The sequence below is a fragment of the Puma concolor genome, chromosome B1 (assembly GCF_028749965.1).
Source record: "Puma concolor isolate L17-30 chromosome B1, mPumCon1.1.hap2, whole genome shotgun sequence".
NCBI classification, from domain to species: Eukaryota; Metazoa; Chordata; class Mammalia; order Carnivora; family Felidae; genus Puma; species Puma concolor.
The window spans coordinates 49,984,891-50,004,031 of NC_141670.1; the positions used below are offsets into that span (position 1 = coordinate 49,984,891).

Here is a 19,141-nt window from a genome sequence, read left to right on the forward strand (position 1 = left end):
CTGTTCTACCTTCACACTTACAAAATTCTGTAAAATAATTTTTTTAAGGCATTGCACCACTGCCGTGCAGCTTTTAGTACTGCTCTTAAGGAGCACAATATCTTTTTTATTCCTCATCCTATATTCCTTACTCTTTAATCCTATAATGTATGTAACCTGGATGGGTTTGTTGTTTTTTACTCTGGAATATTTTAGGAAATTGTCTTTATCCCATATGTTGTGAAATTCCACAGTAATGTATCTTAGCAAGAGGCTTTTTTTTAACTAATTGTGCTAGATTTTGAAGGGTCTGTCATCTGTTGTACCACTGGATAATTTTCCCCTTTCATTTTCTGTGTTCTCTTCCTAAAACTCCTCTTAAGCAAATGTTAGATCTCACATTCGTCATCAAGAATTTTCATATATTTTTTACCTATTTGTCCTTTTTTTCCTGCTTTCTTCTTATATTCTCACCTTTATCTTTCAACTTTTCTAATACATGTTTTAATTTTTGTAATGGCTTTGATTTTCAAAAGTTCTTTCTTACATCCTGGTTGTTTGATTTTTCTCTAGCATTTTATTCTTGTCTAATGGATGTAATATATTTTCTCTTATCTCTCTGAAGAAATTATAAAGGTTTTTGTTTTTGTTTTTGTTTTTTAAGTTTTATTCTCTTTTACACAATGCCTCTTTCCTCTCAGTTCCTTTTTTTTTTTTTTTTCGTTTTTGTTTTGTTCTGCCCTTTCTTTTCTAGGCTTTCCGCAAGTTTCTGGTGATCCTTAGCCAAATGGTCATACTTTAAAAGTAAGGGACTAAAAGAGCAGTACTTGAATGTCAGTATCTTGAACTCTTATTTAGGGCCATTTGATTAATCCAGAGATGAACTCTCGAACTTCCTGTTTGGGGGCTGGCAGTATGAATAGGTCATAGAAAATTGACTGCTGGCATCAGGGGAGCAAGGCAGGGAATCCACTAGTCAGTGTGCTGACTTTCACTTAATCTCCCTGTTTTCAGCCTTTATCCCCACCCAGACTTTCCTTTGTACCTGGAATTTCAGAATCCAGCAGTTTCTTCAGGGAACAAATAGGTAGAACTCTTTTGGGAAGGGCAAAGGAATAAGGGATAAATCCCTCCATGTATACACTTTGATGCCATGATTTCTTCTATCCTGCCTGGTTCCTGGTACTTTTGACTCATGAGCCTTTCTGGGACTGTAGTGTGACTGAGCTGGTCTTTCATTGGTATCCCCTTTTGCAAATACTTTGTTTACAGTTTTCTATACTTGCAAAGTCATTTACCAGTCTTCATTTTTGTCTTTCAAAAATTTATTACCATCACTGGGCCAGTCCTCTCTCCCCTCCACCTTCATCTCCTCTGATATTCTCTTTGTTCTTCTAGATTTATACTTTTTGAAAAAATCATCTCTGTTATTTTACTGTGGTTTTGGAGGGAAAAGAAGGAAACACATATTTTAATTCTCCATGTTTAGCCAGAAGTCCAGAACCAATTTCGTCTATCATCATTCTTATCAACCCATCTACCTTCTAAACTTATCATATAAGCACCTGAACTGCTCCTCTGAAGTACCATGTTCCAATATGGATTCAAAACTAGGTACAGAATGACTTGCATATGTATTCTTTTGGGTGGCTATAAACTATCAAAGGCCTGATGAATCTTTAATATAAAAATGTTACAGGGAAAATTACATGCAATTACAGAAGAATATCCCTAGGACCAAATGATGCACAAAGAATACAGCATTTAAGAATATTACACAAATCAATGAGAGAGATCGAAAAGTCTAGGGGCGCCTGGGTGGCGCAGTCGGTTAAGCGTCCGGCTTCAGCCAGGTCACGATCTCGCGGTCTGTGAGTTCGAGCCCCGCGTCAGGCTCTGGGCTGATGGCTCAGAGCCTGGAGCCTGTTTCCGATTCTGTGTCTTCCTCTCTCTGCCCCTCCCCTGTTCATGCTCTGTCTCTCTCTGTCCCAAGAATAAATAAACGTTGAAAAAAAAAATTTTAAAAAAGAAAAGTCTATAGTTACATTTCTTTGAAAAGCAAGTTAAGCAATGGAAAGCTTGGCAAGAATGTAGCATGAAATAAAAAGCATTGTTATGGTTTCACAAGGTATAGTACTGCTGGCTTTATAGATACTAATGCCAGGGTGGGGTTAGAGGAAACTGAGTCCACCTTCATTCCTCCATCACACATTGTGCAAAATTAAAAGCAAATGAGCAGTGCAAAGTCATGAAAAGGGTAATGCGTGGTGTCTCCTTGCTTTATTCCCAAATAAAGCCAGCTGGGATGATATAGTACAGGAAATGACTATGTCAGAGTAGATAAATTAGATGTATTTCTCAGTGTCTAGATAACAAATAGTGTGTATCCCAGGTTAGGAACAGTGCCAGCTGGCCTGAAGACAAAATAGTCATATCCAGGGATTGGCATACTTTTCCTACAAAGGGCTATTTGGTAAGCATTTTAGGTTTTGCAGGCAAGTGATGATTTGTCACAACTTTTTAAAAGTTTAAACAATTAAATCTATTATTAAGGAAAGAAACAGTCTAGAGGTGAAGGCAGGCATCAGATAAATTATCAGTGTGATGATATTAAGCAAGCAGTAATATAGAATACAATATAATATATTTTAAGAGAGGCAGCTTGTATTTGAAGGTCAGGAAGGCCTCTCTGAAGAATTGGCATTCATGCTGAGACCTGAAGATTAGCTAGATGAAGTAAAATTGATGTCCTTTCCAGGCAGAGGAAATTGCCTTCGCAAAGGCAGAAAGGCAAGGTGGTGAGGGTGGCAGGAGCTGAGACTGCAGCAGTAGACAGGGGCTGGATTAACGAGGGCTTTGTAACCCAGCACACGCACAGCTTGCTTCAGTGAGGCTGTGAAAACAATGAGTTTCTGTTCTGTCTGCATCCTCTCCCTTGATGGAAAGGAAAAGCAGTCTAAGGACTGTGTAGGTATGTGAGAGAACTTGGCCCAGGACTGAAACTTGACCACCGAAACTTCACCAATCTCTGCAGAACTAACGGAGTGGTAATTTTCTGTTCTCCATTCACAGGAGTTTTTTGAGAACCCTGCTTTTCGTCCTGATGGTTTGAAACTCTACCCTACCCTGGTGATTCGTGGAACTGGGCTTTATGAGCTCTGGAAATCAGGAAGATATAAAAGTTATTCTCCTAGTGACCTGATCGAATTGGTGGCTCGGATCCTTGCTCTTGTGCCTCCATGGACTCGAGTGTACCGAGTGCAGAGGTAGTGTGTTATCTTTTCTGCCAGAAATAATCAGTGATGAGTCTGTGTACAGTTTCTTTTTTTCTTTTAATGTTTATTTTTGAGAGAGAGAAACAGTGTGCAATCGGGGGAGAGGCAGAAAAAGGGAGACACAATCCAAAGCAGGCTCTAGGCTCTGAGCTGTCAGTACAGAGCCCGACACAGGGCTCAAACCTACAAAGAACGATGAGATCATGACCTGAGTCAAAGTCTGATGCTTAACCCACTAAGCCACCCAGGCACCCCTTGTTCACAATTTCTAAAATGAGAATAGTCTGATTTAATATTGAGGGGTTTGAAAATTTTTTTTAATCAAAAATGGGACCCTGGAATGCTGTAAGTACATAGGGATGGAAATGAAAGGACAGTGTGTTCAAGCCACTTTGCCAGTATCTTATTTATTCATGTATTCATCTCGCCATTGATTGATGTGCCAGGAGATGGCGTTGAGATGGTAACAGGCATGATGCTTGGTTCTAGGAGCTGATGACTAGATACAGTAGTGAGGACGGAAGGAGGAGGTGTAGCCGTGTGTCTGTTATCCCTGTTGTAGAGCCTCTGAAGAAAAAAGAAAGAGTAGCAACAATTCCATTCTTTCCAGATGTTAATGTAAGTGTGGAGAAAGACTGACCTGTTCCTGATGGCATGAAGGAAATCATCTTAACTGCTTTTTTCCTAGGAGAGAAAAACAAAGATCTCATTTGCATTCCTGGCCTTTATTACCTTTTTTTTTTTTTTTTTTACAAGAAACATAACCTTGAAGAAAAGTTTTAGGAGCCAAAAAGTTACCTATCTACCTACAATCTTGACAAAGCCATTCCTGTATTTACTGGTCAGTAAGGCACATTTTCACCACCTTGCCAAAACCTGCCCGGATTCTAGTAGTACAAATACACAGTGAAAAGGTGACTAGTAAATGCATGTGCAATCAATTGCTGTGACTGTTACTCTACTGAGCACAGTTGTGTTCCCTGATAATATAAAACAATACTGAAAACAAGCAGAAGTATCAACTAAAGGAAAATTATCAAGAGCATAAATGGATTTGCTTAAAAGTTGAAGGATGTTCACACCATACTTCTGCCACAACATAGTATTCTTAGGTTTTTTTTTATATTATTGGCCCAATTTAAGGATCTAAATTGCCTAGATGATCTCGGCAATTTATTTTTTTAAATACTGAAGAAAATTCAGCTGCCAGAATTGTTTGCATTGTCTTCCCCCTTCTTTTTCAACCCTTCTGAAACCATTCAGTTCAAAAGACAGTAGGAGGTGCTGAACAGTTTAGGCATCTGCACAGATGTGGGGGCCACAGGCTCAGAGCAGCATGTGTAGGCTGCTTTTGTGGACAAGGCAGTATGAACAGTGTGGTCTCTTGCATACCAAATGTGGTGAAAAGGCATTCTCGCTGAGGGCTGAGCAGGGCGAGGAGGATGTCAGGGTGCAGAGAGGAGGACAGCAACAAAAGATTGGTGACTTGCAGACGGTTGATCTAATAAGTAGATAAGGTTAATGGGAGCTAGATTTTGTGTTACCTGAAAAGGACATCACAGTGTGAAAAAGGAAGAAGAAGGTACCCCATGGTGTTTTAGAATAGGAGACATTGGTGTGAACTCATGGTTTTCAACAGATAGGTAGATACAGAAATAATTGTAAATGTAATAAATAATAAGTATAGTGTGTGTGTGTCCTTTTCATAGCCTGTTTAGTACTACATTCTTTGCATTTTTTGTGCTGTTTCTTGGTGATTTCACTGTTTAAAATGGCCCATAAGTAGTACTGAAATGTTGTGTAGTGTAAGAAGGCTCTCATGTGCCTTATAGAGAAAATACATTTGTTGAAGAAGTTTCATTCAGCCTTGAGTTATAGCACTATTGGCTGGGAGTTCAGTGTTAGTTTGTCGGCAATACATGGTGTTCTTAAACACAGACACGTGTGAAACAATGTTATATGTTGGTCAGTTAATGAAAATGTTGTGTCCAGAGGCTCACAGGAACCTAGCCCTGTTTTTTCCCCTAGGAGCAATGTCTTACTATTCACTAATTTAATGTTCACGACAACTTTGTAGAACATAATTACTGTGAAGAACGAGAATTGACTGTACATTGTTTCAGAGTACCTCCCTACAACATGCTTAGTAATTACAGAGCAGAAAGAAAGAACTTTGGAGAAGACTGGCAGCTGGTTAAGGTGAATAGCATCAGTAATAGTACAAGGCACAGTCATGTGCCACCTGATAGTATGTATTAAAAATAGTCACTTTGGGGTGCCTGGGTGGCTCAGTGGGTTGAGCGTCTGACTTCGGCTCAGGTCCTGATCTCACAGTTCGTGGGTTCGAGCCCTGCATCAGGCTCTGTGCTGGCCACTTGTTCAGAGCCTGGAGCCTGCTTCAGATTCTGTGTCTCCTTCTCTTTCTGCGCCTCCCCCGCTCACGCTTTGTCTCACTCTGTTTCTCAAAAATAAATAAATGTAAAAAAACAAAACAAAAACAGAGTCACTTCTGTGTGACTCAGCCAAAGTGCCATAATCTGAATTTAATTATGACGCAACATCAGACAAACCCAAATTGAGGGATTTTCTAAAAAGCCTGAAATCTTCAAAATTATAAGAATTAAGGAAAGAGTTTCATATTGAAGGAGACTAAAAAAGTCACAACCCCTAAATACAACACAAGGTTCTGACTAGATCCTTTCGGTATAAAGAACAGTATTTGGGCAGTGGTGAGCCTGTAGTGGAGTCTAGGGTTAGACAGTAGTGAAGTACCAGTGTTAATTTCCTGATTTTGATGGTCATGTTATGCTTATGTAAGAGAGGATCCCTGTCATAGGAACTACTATAAGTATGCTGGGAGTGTTGGAACAGCTTGTTCCCAATTTTCCATCAAATAATTTAAGGAAATACACTTGGGACTTTTTCTGTAACTTTAGGATTGTTCCAAAAAATGTAAACTAATACTATTGTATTAAAAACAAAGATGTAATAAGTAGTATTAACAAAGACAAAAGGAAAAGATTATTTGCATTTAACTGACTTGAACAATTAGATATAAGTGAAGATACTACTTCCCAGTAGCAGAGCATGGCAACAAATCTCTCCGTTGTGTTAATGATAGCAATCCTATCAGCTCTGAGTACCTGAGGCACTCAGCTGGCCCGTTACTCATAGTGAGCCCCAACAGACATTTCCCCCAAGGGGACCATGTTGCTGGACCAGCTTTTCAACTGCTTATCATGATAGGATGCACCTCAGTAAAAACCATCAGGGGGACTTTAAGAAACAACATTTAAATTTTTTTTTAATGTTTATTTTTGAGAGAGCGTGAGCAGGAGAGGGGCAGAGAGAAAGGGAGACACAGTCCAAAGCAGGCTCCAGGCTCTGAGCTGTCAGCACAGAGCCCGACGCAGTGCTCAAACTCGAGAATCGTGAGATCATGACCTGAGCTAAGCGTCAAGTCAGATGCTTAACCAACTGAACCACCCAGGCTCCCTGAGAAACAACATTTATTACTCAAATGTCCTGGAGGATACCCAGCAAACCTGAGGGGTACACAGTGAGGTTGTGGGGTAGGAAGGGAAAGGCAAGAACCTGGACCTCGACCTTTATTTGGATCCAAGGGTGTAGTGTCTAGGGCTTTGTGGGTTCACTCTTTATGGTTAAAGAATAGGAATGGGAATTAGGGTGTGATAAGGAAGAAATGGGGCCACTCAGGTGGTCAGTCATCTAGGTTACCCAGGGCTTTGTGAAAGAGGGAACCTCGTGGGGGGAAGGGCAGCCTTATTCCTTATCTGGTTCTTTAGCAAGTAGCTGTGTCATACAGTGGCAATGTGTTTATTCAGGATGGATTTCTTCTGACATCAAAAACTTAATGTCAAGCACTTACACTACAGGGCAACCAGAGAACACTGAAGATAATAACTTCCCACCAGCAGAGAATGGCAGCAAATATCACAGAGTAGATAGAAATTTCACAGCCGTAGACACCATAGTTTTCTTAACAAAAGTAACAAGGTCACACAATCAGATGAATTTGCATTCTCCCCCTTCACTTGCAGCTTTAAATTTCCTACTCCTGTACCAGTGAGTCAAAGGCAACAGAGACAGTGCTATAACATTAAAAGCTTAATTTTATAGATCATGAAATATAACCATAGGACATTATCCTGGCCTACCACCAACTGAGAAGATAAGGACTTTAAGAAAACCAGAGCAGCAGAAATAATCTCTGTAGGACAATTGTAAAGGGGTCATGACCAGAAGAATTTAGAACATGTGTATTATACAACCAAAAGTTGTATGATGAGAAGGGCATAATATTGTGGATAACCAACCTGAGACTGATGAAAACAACCTCCCTGTTCTCAGTTTTCCTGTCTGTGATGACCCCATTACAGCTCTCTCTGGAGAATCGGGCAGTAGAAGAGCTCCTCAGCCCTAATGCCAACAGGCCATACTGTCAGTTCTACTTCTGTCAGTACATCGCTTAAGAGATTTATGCAGGGCAAATGGTACGGGTGGGTGTGGGCTTAAGATTTTGAATTGACACTCTTATTACTTTACAAATGTGGGGCAGGGGATTAAAATTTAATGGAATGCTGTGAAACGAGGTTCAATCTCTTTAAAAATGTGGAATTAGTAATATCTCAGACTCAGAATTTATTTCAAGATAGTGATGACTCAGTTCCTAACACAGCAAATGCCTTTGGTAGAGAGAGTCATCCAGAGTCTACCTGTAATGTCAGATTTTCATGCTTTGGGACTGATACTTCGCTTAATTTTGAATGCAATTATTTTCTAGGTGTTTTAGAATAAAGATTAAAATCTTTATGATACTTTCTATTTTATTTTTATATTTTTTGTGTTTCTATATAACTATGCTATTGTTAAACAAGTTTCCATTAGAATTCTTTTGTTTCATGTAGCTTACTGTGGACTAATGTTCAATAAAGCATTGGTTTCCCTGTAAGCATGGACAGAATTCCTTCAAATATGTTACCTTATGTTTTGCACTGAATATTACTGAACTATTACTGTCGCTACCTACATAGGAATTCATTCAGATTTATATTTTGCTACTTTTTACCCATTTTTATTTACATATTTTCTTTGTATATACTGCATAAAAAGTTGTTCAAATTTATTTTATATTGACATGCTTTTTGTTAATAATCACTGAAATTCTGGCCTAGATTTTCATGGTGCTGAGGGTAGTGAGTGCTTCTATGTACCACCGTTCATTGATTCCCAAGACATTTCTTTCTGAGAATGTGATTTTATACTTTTTTCCAACAGAGTTTGTAGAATATTACTAATTATCCAGAGCTTACATTTCCTACTTAATTTCCAGCCATACAGTACTGTATTTACATACCAAAATAATTTCTTTATAAAGCTACTTTAAAAAGATTTTTAAAATATGTATTAATAATATACATATATTAATATACATAAATAATATTATTTTTCCAAAAATTTCCTTGTATATTTGAAATGCATCTTTACACAGCAGTACATTTTATATACTGGCAAATATTCTGTTGCATTTCTGTGTCCATTTCTTATTAAAGGCTTAGAGTAATCTTCATAGTTAAAATTTTAATGGCAGCACAGTAGACTAGCATTTTGTCTCATTTAGTAAAATGTTCCCTAATGTTGGACATGTAAGTTGCTTCCAGCCTTCTTTTTTTTCTTTCATCATTTTTTTTTAATGGTTATTACTTATTTAATTGAACTGATATATGTTTCACCGTTTCCGAAATGTAAAGCTAAAATAAAATAAGATTTTAAGGGGGTCCCTGGCTGGCTCAATCCAGAAGCCCCACATTGGGTATAGAAATTCCTTTAAAAAAAAAATTCTTTAAATAATAAAGCTTTAAGAGTCCTGTTAACACATTTAATGAGTAGGAAACTAGGAATTAAGAGTAAAACTCTATTCAGGACCGAAGGGATGTCCTTGGTTTTTTTTCAACAAAAATCTCCCATTGACTAAAGGCTATGCAAATAGTTGTCAGTTTATTAAGCTCTGAATTGCACAAAACTCCAATAGGTGGGAGAAATGGCCAGGAGAGAAGGATGTGGGTTGTGGGGGCAGCCAGTCTGCAGGGGACGAGTGCTGGAGGCCAAGGTTCAGGTCTAAGACTGTAGGCAAGAGCACAGGCTGGGAAGAAGTCTAGAGGCAGAGGTTAGTGCATTCATCCAAAGCCCTTGCTTTCCAGTCTCTAGGAGGCCGATGCTTTCCTCAAGCAAGGGTTTTTGCTTTGCAATCATTATCCTGACCTCCACTACAGCTAAAATCCATGTACATAGAACTTTTTACTTTTGATGAAGTAATCTACTAGACTAGTATAATCTAGGACTACTCATGATAAAGGAACTAAGTAAGCATCTTTGTATGATGATGATGAATATACTTTCTGGAACAAGGGGAGTTATAGTTTTTGCTTATATATTGATATGGTTTTCCAAAGGGATTTGGATAATCTACCAATTTAGAGTAATAAATAGTTATAGAATTTTGAATACTTATATTTTTTATTTACTTAGGGGTTTTAATTTGTATTTCTGTAGTAATTAGTGAAGATTAACATTTTCTTCATGTAACTGATTATTATTTGTGTTTCTTCTTAAATCAGTTGTCGGTTTATATATAATTTGCCATTCAGGAATCTGGATCATAAAGTAGATGGTACTTTTTATTGCGGTAGCTCAAAGAAAATTTCATTAATTTTACTTTTATCTTTCAGAGCCCTTTTGAATTATCTTCACTCTCCTTGATAAATACAAAGGCTAGGGAGACAAAAAGCCATATCCATGTTCACATAGTACACTTCACACTTAGTAACAGTCTGATAGCTGTGTTCTTGTGAAACAGGTTCATACCTCTGCTTAAAAACCTTAAATTCCATTTACTCATGTTTATATTTGGTTATAGCTCAAATTTGGTATATCTGGACCTCTAGAAAGAAACTGGTGGGGCACCTGGGTGGCTCAGTCAGTTAAGCGTCCGACTGGCTCAGGTCATGATCTGATGGTTGGTGGGTTTGAGCCCCACGTCAGGCTCTGTGCTGCCAGCCTAGAGCCTGCTCTTGATTCTGTGTCTCCCTCTCTTTCTGCCCCTCCCCTACTCATGCTCTGTCTCTCTCTCTCTGTGTCTCTTTCTCTCAAAAATAAATATAGAAAAGAAAAGAAACTGATATCAGTAGCTGATGGTAAAGTTTTGAAAATAGGGGTGCTAAGGAAAGTTTTAGTGGGTAACTCAAACATTGTACACAGTATGTACAAGAGAAGGCTGGGTCTCTACACAGTGTTAAGTGACTAAGAAACCTGATTTGGGAAGAGAGAATCATATGGTTTTGACTTACCAACATTCCTTCTAGCTTCAGTTTTAAACTTTTAGAGCAATTTGGAGAATGTAGAAAACTGATAAAGAAAATTTTGGCAAAGGAGAAAAGCCTCCTCCCAGAGTATAGAATCTGGGTAATTTAATAATTAGAGTTTATTTTTGTTTTAAATCATAGTAAAGGAAAATCATATGTGTCTTCGTGCTCTGAGCCTTTAGGATATCTGACTCTTCCTATGTAGGTTCACCCAGTGACAACTTCTGCCAGTGACAGGCGATATACTTAGTATCGACTTGTGAATCTAAACATACAGGGAGAAGAAAAATGTTTTTCAGACAGGTGTTAGAAGGGAGGGACAGAGGAAGGAAAGTAGGGTGGCTCAGTAGGTTGAGCGTCCGTCTTCAGCTCAGGTCATGATCTCACACTCTGTGAGTTCGAGCCCCACGTCGGGCTCTGTGCTGACAGCTCAGAGCCTGGAGCCTGCTTCGGATTCTGTGTCTCCACCTCTCTCTGCCCCTCCCCTGCTCATGCTCTGTCTCTCTCTGTCTCAAAAATAAATAAATAAAAATTTAAAAAATAAAAATAAAAAAATAAAATGAAAGCACAATGTTGCTTTTTAAAAATACTATATTTTACAGATACATTGCTTGATATTTTTAATTGGACATTTTCCCCACCTTAACTAATTTACACTTTTAATTTTATGACACTTGGGTCAATAACATTTTACTGGGTATTTTTATGAAGCAGTATTCTAATAGTGATTCTGTATTGCCGCCTCGAAGGGTGCAGTGAATGATTAAATGTAAAATTCTGTCCAGACACATGATGGAGCCTCAGGAAAGTGCTGCTTCCTGCAGGCTATTTGACAGCTGTCGGCCTCCATGTGATATTTAAGTCACTGTGAAGCATTAGAATAGGAATACCAATTTGCAACCAAAACATGCTTCTGAAGCTTGAGAAACTTCGCTTTGAAAGGTTTTTGATGAGCAAATTGCAAATATTAGCACCTCTGAGCTTAAAATGTTACCTGTTGAAATAGAAAAGTGAATAAATATTCTTGAATGTAATCTCTCTTCAAGCCAAGAAAGTGAAACTAGGTTGAAACAAATTGAGAAACCTAAAAATAATTTTAACTCCTACCTAGATGGAGTTCAGATGGTCGGTAATCTCACCTGGGCTTTGAACTCCTAGAAGACTATAACAATATCTGTTTATATATTCCAGATTATTTACTACACTACTTTGTGTATAGAGGATGCTCAGGATATATAGAATTCTGGCCCTTCATTTTCATTGAGAAAGACCTTATCACTGAAAGTGGAGATTGCCACATTTCTATTCCTTAATGAGGAAAAACTAGCACCTGGCATACTCGAGGCACGTCACTGCCAAAGACTGTTAAAACCATGTTGCGGTTTTGTAGTGACAGACATGAATTTAAGGACATTTATGAACTGTCTGCATCATTATAAAGCCCTGTATTACTCGGTCCTCTCTGCCTTGTGCTTTGGCCCTGATTTGGCCAGCTTTTGGGACACATGACCTGTGTAGTCTCATAGGGCCTGGAACTTGGCTTAATGCTTTGCTTTCGCCGTCTTGAAATTATTGATAATTTCTTAACAAGAAGCTCTTGTCATTTGTACTAGGCCCCACAAACTATTAGCCAGCCCTGCTGGTAGTTCTTTCTGTCATATAATTCTGCTTAACAACACTATATGATAAAACCTATCCCTTACAGAGTTTACTTTTGAAAATTTTAGGGTCTTTTGAAAGTACTGGTTCATTATTAAAAATACTTGTAGAGCCCATCTTCCTTTGCCTTCCCATCTCTCCTTCCCATCACCATGCTATGGAGGCAGTGCCATGGAGGCATTAACCGTCTGCCATCTGAAGAAAGGGAGAGTAAAGGTAGGGAGTACAGTGGTAGCAGCCTGAGTAGTTAGGAGATTGGTTATACTGAGCAAATAAATTATTTGATTTAGCAAAAATGTAAACACATTAAAGATAAAAGAGCCAGATTTCTCACTGTCTAAAGGGATTTATAAACACTGAAAGGTAGAAAGTTGAATGCTGGATTAGAATTGTAATTATCAACATGAACTCATGGGGCTTTTAAATTTACATATAGGGGCACCTGGGTGGCTCAGTCGGTTGAGCGTCTGACTTCGGCTCAGGTCATGATCTCACAGTCTCTGAGTTCGAGCCCCGTGTCGGGCTCTGTGCTGACAGCTCAGAGCCTGGAGCCTGTTTCAGATTCTGTGTCTCCCTCTCTCTCTGCCCCTCCCCCACTCATGCCCTGTCTCTCTCTCTCTCTGTCAAAAATAAATAAACATTTAAAAAAATAAATAAATTTACATATAGATATAGTTATGGATATATAAACATATATATGCATGCATGTACATACATATATGAGTGTGTGTGTATATATATACACATAATGCATACATAAATTTCTTGGTTGTTTATACTGAGAGTCTAGAAGCAATGATACCTCAGTAGTAATGAACACAGTGAGTGCCCATATCTTGGTTTATAAATACCATTCTCCACTTAAAAGAATCAGGGCTGCTTGGAAAAATGGCCAGTTCCAGGGCTGGGACAGCAAACGTACAAGATAAACCTGGAACATCTTGTTGTTCCAGAAAGTAAGGAAATATCCAAGGAATGAGGACATGTCAAAAAGACCCGGAAACCAGCCTGAATATACACCTACTGACCAAATCTAATTTAAGCAAAATAAATAATGTTAGTATCAGATTACAGCTCTTTGAATGAAATAGGAGTCCACGAGTTCATAAATAAATAAATAAATGGAGAAGAGGAAGTTCTTCCTTACAGGCCCAACTAAGAAATGCAGAAGGGATGATAATCACCAATTTGACAGCCATTATTGAGATGGTGAAACAAGAGTCAGCGGTGTATGTTAGACTAGTAGTTGAAGGGTTGATGAGGAACAAGATTTTGTTCTGATACTGTGTGCTTGTTTCAGCCCTCGTACTGTAAACAGGCATCATTTCGCAATCTGCTTAACCCATTTTTCACATTATTGTGCTTTGTGTTGATTTTGCTGTTTAAAGTGGCCCCACACATAGCGCTAAAATGCCTTCTATCTAGCATTCCTAAGCACAAGAAGGCTGTGATGAGCCTTTGAAGAAAACGAATATTGGATAAGCTTCATTAAGGCATGAATTATACTGCTGCTACCCACAAGTACTATGTTAATAAATCTTATATGTTAAATAAAGTATCTTTAAAAAGAAACACATAAAACAAAGTTATGTATTGATCAGTTGAAGAAAATGTGACCACAGGTTCACAGAAACCTATCTCTGCATTTTCTGCAGGAGCTGTGTTTAAGTATTTGTGAATTCAGTGTGCAAGGTACCTTTATGGAATTTAAGTGCAGAGAGTAACAAGAATTGAAGTATCTGTCACATAACGGGTACTAACAGTGATTGCCATTGACTTTATCAGATTAATTTCATGTCACGTATAACATGAAATTTTAAATTTTACTTTAAGTTGTGAAAGTACAGATATTTGTAAGTTATTTATAAAATGTCTCCGGGTATAAAAGGGCATTTAGAAGACTTGAACTTTGGTTTATGTAATATGAAACAGCAAAATATTTAAAACGGTATATTTGCACATTCCTTGCTGAAATAAAGCATATGTTTTTACTTCAGTAACCTTCATTTAGTTGCATCTGATTACTAATTTAAAATGTATTTGAGTTTAAGAAAATAGTTCCAGGGTGCCTGGATGGCTCAGTCAGTTAAGCATTCGACTCTTTGAAATAAATAAATAAATAAATAAATAAATAAATAAATAAATAAATAATAAATAATAAATAAATAAATAAATAAGCTATATAAAAAAAGAAATTACAGTTTCAAAGATAGAAAGTTAGTTTTTTTACTAAAAACTGTAAGTAAACCACATATATTAACTTAAAATATATTTATTCAATATCACTCTAACTTTGAACTCCCTGTTGTGTCATTGTCTTAAAGAATTTTGGCTTTTCATTGCTTCATATAGTGTCTAATGGAAACTCCATTGGCTTCCAGAGCCTAATAGATTTACTGTGTATAGTTTTTTTTTTTTTTTTTAAAGTTTATTCATTTTTGAGAGAGAGAGAGAGAGGCCAAGCATTGAGCAGGGGAGGGGCAGAGAGAGAGAGGGAGACACAGAATCCGAAGCAGGCTCCAGACTCTGAGCTGTCAGCATACAACCGGATGTGGAGCTCTAACCCAGGAGCCACGAGATCATGACCTAAGGTCAGAGGCTTAGCCAACTACTGAGCCACCCAGGCACCCCTGTGTGTAGGGTTTAATGTTAATTGATTGGCCTTTGATCCTTTTGAGTGAATGAGAAATATCTTATTAGAATTGAATGGGTGAATTAGCTAATTGTATGTACTTAACATTTGGAGGGATAAGTAAAAAGAGAAGAAAAAGACTCGAGATAATTCAAAAGCAAAAATGAGAAGAAAGGATATTTGGTGTATTCTTCAAGTCTTTCTTCTAATGAGCCAAATATTAGACAAAACAAACTGGGGACTTGTCTTTGAATAGGAAACAGATATGCTAAGTATATTCTTCAGATTTGTTTTAACTTTTATCTTTAGATGCTGATTTCTGTCTAAAAGAGGGTGTTGGGGCTACCAAAATAAAACTCATAACTTCAAGATTTGACTGACATCTACTTGATGCCTGGCACTTTATGCTGTGTTGATGGCAGGAAATAGAATTTTCTCCACTCATATTTAGGCAAGCTGCAACTCTTCTAATGCAGGGTTGCTTCTAATTTGATTTATATGAAACAAGGGAAAATATATTCTTTTTAAGTCCAGTTGTTGGCTAAACCAGGCTTTTGAGCTTCCTGGTTACTTATCATTCAGCAACGGGTATGGGAAAGTGTTTATAAGCCATCAATAAAGTAGTGCATTAATAATAATTGTTATTCTGAGGCACCTAGGTTGCTCATTCGGTTAAATGTCCAACTTGATTTTAGCTCAGGTCATGATCTCATGGCCTTGGATTGATCCCCCCATCTGGCTCCATGCTGACAGCTCAGAGCCTGCTTGGGATTCACTCTCTTCCTCTCTTTCTTTGCCCCATCCCCCAGTGCTGTTTCACATGCATGTGTGCGTGCGCACTCTCTCTCTCTCTCTCTCTCTGAAAAATTAATAAACGTTTAAAAAATAGTATTTCTCCTCTTTAGACATATTGGATTTCTTGTTTTGTTTAGTACATATATCTCTTCAACCAAAAATCATTACTGATGATGATCAGTTTTGTTTTATACTTTGTAATCTTATAAAATGATTTCCATCAGGTGTTTCTCACAAAACCCCTGAGTGGTTGGTGAAAATCATGATTTCATGGATGGGAAAACTGAGGGACAGAGAAGCCCTGAACCTTGCCTCCTGGTTAGAATATCCTTCTTTTCTGATCTCCTCTGTAGATTTTTGTATGTTTGGGTTTTTTTGTTTCCTTTTTTAAAATATCCCTGCCTTTCTGCTGTAGAGAATGATTTATATATTGCAACAGCTGATTTTTTTTTTCTGCAGAGATATTCCAATGCCCTTAGTCAGCTCAGGAGTAGAGCATGGTAATTTGAGAGAGCTGGCATTTGCAAGAATGAAAGACCTTGGAATACAGGTAAGAGTCTGACAGTAACTGTTGAGATCAAAGTAATCTGAAACACAAGGCACTTAACTTTGGTACACACAGACTGCCAAGTTTGGTCAAAAAGTTTTCATATACTGAAGGCATTCTTACTAGGTGTATATAAAACATGAAGTTGAAACCAGTGGTTGCAAAGGCTGCATCTTCTCCCTTGCACCCCTCTGCTTTCTTCTAAAAGAGCATATTTGTCGATTTAAGGGTGCCAGATGCCAACTATGATCTCAACTCTCCTTTTTAAATTTTGAAGTATTTCTTTTTTTCTTTTTTTTTTTCTTTTGAAGTATTGGGTGTTCAGTTCTTGACTAGTGGAGATAGAAGATATGAGTATATGTTTGAAGACACCAGGATAACGTGTGTAAAATGATTACGAAACAGTGCTATTGCCCACATATTCCAATGTCCCTTGCCCTGCTCCACCCCCATGTTTTTTCAAGTACTTACTTATTTCACATATTTACTAAACACCTTCTTTCTTCTGGCCTTGGACATGCAGAAGAGCCCAGGAATCTGCAACTTAACAGTCTCTGCACATGATTCATAAATCACAGTAAGGTGATTATAACATAAATTCACAGTGCCCTAGAAACTCCTTCTTAGAGCTGCTAAAGAGGAAAAGCCAAAAGTGGGGTCAAGGCCTGAGCATTGATTGCTGGGCTCTGCCTTCAGCAATTCAGATTCACTAGGTCTGGAATGGAGCTGTGGGATATTCTCATGAACAATACAGACTTTGAGAGACATCGTTTTGAAGACTGCATGTCATGTTTGTGCACCTGCCCAAGACATTTTATTCTCTCAGTTAAATTGTTATAGAGAAACCTTTTCAGAAAATTGTCCAAAGGAGAGTTTGTGAACATGATCGGCTTATTCTACAAAAGAAAGAAAAAAAAGACAATTTCAAGTTCTGGAAAAATAGCAAATACAGTAATCAGAGTAATTAATAGCACCAAACAAGCAGACAAGTCTGTATTATGCCCGTTCTTCTTCCCAGTCTCCAACTGTCCTTGTCTTCCAGCACCTCTCTCCTCTGAGAATACCACAGCCAAAGTGACTGACCTGACCTGGTTATCCTGATAATTTCATCATCTAGCTATCGTCGTTAACCCTGTATCCCTTATATTCTCTCTTAAATTGGGTTTGAGTCTAAACACTGAAGACAGCTGAAAGACATCTAGCTCACAGACTGTCTTTACCAGAAAATGAGCACACACCAATCTCTGATTTTAAAAAGCATTCTCTCATAACACCCCCCCACCACCACCACCAAAAAGGCATGCAGGTGTTCATTAAGAGCATGTAACTATAGCTTGTTCACGTGCAACCTACTGTATAGAACTGCTGTAGCTAAAAGACAACATCTAAATGTAATAGATTTGTAATTATAGAGACTTGTGATCTTTGCTATATAATTTTTGAGTTCATGGAATCCACATTAAAGCATTATTATCTTGGGCTCATGTCTGGAACATGGAAATAGCTTTGTTTTTATAAAACTGAATAGTGAGCTCTTATCTTTCTCGTGGAATTCTTTACATATATAACAGCACTTCATAAATAATGCTGTTTTAGTAGTATAGCTTGCATGACATCATCACATTTCCTAGGGTGATCTTTTCTCACTGGTAGAAAATGTTAGAATCCTGAAAATAATTTTTACAGTTCTGTATGGGAAAATATACCATGGGATATATAATGGAATACTGTAATGACTCTGTAATTATAAATGTCAGGCTATGTAGTTATGTATACTGTATTGTGGAATAGAAGTGAGGGTCACGGGGTGCCTGGGTGGCTCAGTTGGTTAAGCATCCAACTCTTGATTTCGGCTCAGGTCATGAGCTCACAGTTTGGGAGTTTGAGCCCTGTGTCAGGCTCTGCATTGACAGTGCAGAGCCTGCTTGGGATTCTCTCTCTCCCTCTCTGCCCCTCCCCTGCTTGAGTGTTCACTCACTCTCTCTTGCCCTCTCCCTCTCTCTCCCTCCCTCCCCTCCCCCCTTAAATAAACATTAAGAAGAAGAAAAAAAGACGTGAGAGTCCTATCACATAAGCTTGGCCATACAAGGAGAAGCATTGCATGTATATCATCTGCAGCCTCCCAGTGATGCTCTTGTGACTGTGGTTCAGATGTATAATAAATAGCTCTAGGTTCCATCTTTTTTCTTCCTTTCCTCCCTCCCTCCCTCCATCCCTCCCTCCCATCCTTTCTCCCACAGTGCCCTTCTCTGAAAAAAAGAAAAAATACCACAGCAGTCTTTCCAACTTCTAAATGATACAAGCATGGTAATGCTAAAAATGTTAACTGCCATAAAATGATGAAGATATTTAAAAATTAGGAATTTGCTTTTTACTCTTCTGTATACATAGTTTTGGGTTCTACTTACAGGTACAGCTATATCCCCTGGGTAAAAAAAACTATTTCCAGGTTTTAGGACATATATTATTTGGGTATCATATATTGATCTCTGAATTCTAAGCTTGTTTATAAAGCAATACTGTACTAACTTCATACTTTGTTTTCCCCTATCCTCAGATTTATTAAAGATGGTTTTATTTTTAAATTTAGTTCTTATTATCTCATTGTAAATTATGTCCAAACTTAATTTTGAGCTCAGGGTTTGGTGGAAAGGTATGAATAAAAATTGAATTAGTTAACCCAGTTTTGTATTTGCCCCTTTCCTCCACTTTTTTTTTCTTCAGTGTCGAGATGTGAGAACCAGAGAGGTTGGAATCCAAGAAATTCATCACAAAGTACGGCCATACCAGGTTAGTTTCTTCATTTTATAGAGAGATTGGGTCCTGTTCATAAATTTTTTTCAGAACTGGACCCACACTTTCTTACCAACAG

At 38.0% G+C, this 19,141-nt stretch overlaps 1 protein-coding gene across 1 annotated transcript in view; it reads left to right on the forward strand.

Moving 5' to 3' along the window:
* Positions 1 to 19,141, forward strand: part of ELP3 (elongator acetyltransferase complex subunit 3) — a 96,487-nt gene that overhangs the window by 55,248 nt on the left and 22,098 nt on the right. The window contains exons 10-12 of the mRNA XM_086703768.1: positions 3,052 to 3,245; positions 16,182 to 16,272; positions 18,994 to 19,059. Of these exons, the coding sequence (XP_086559894.1) occupies positions 3,052 to 3,245; positions 16,182 to 16,272; positions 18,994 to 19,059 (351 nt within the window). The remainder of the gene's footprint in view (positions 1 to 3,051; positions 3,246 to 16,181; positions 16,273 to 18,993; positions 19,060 to 19,141) is intronic.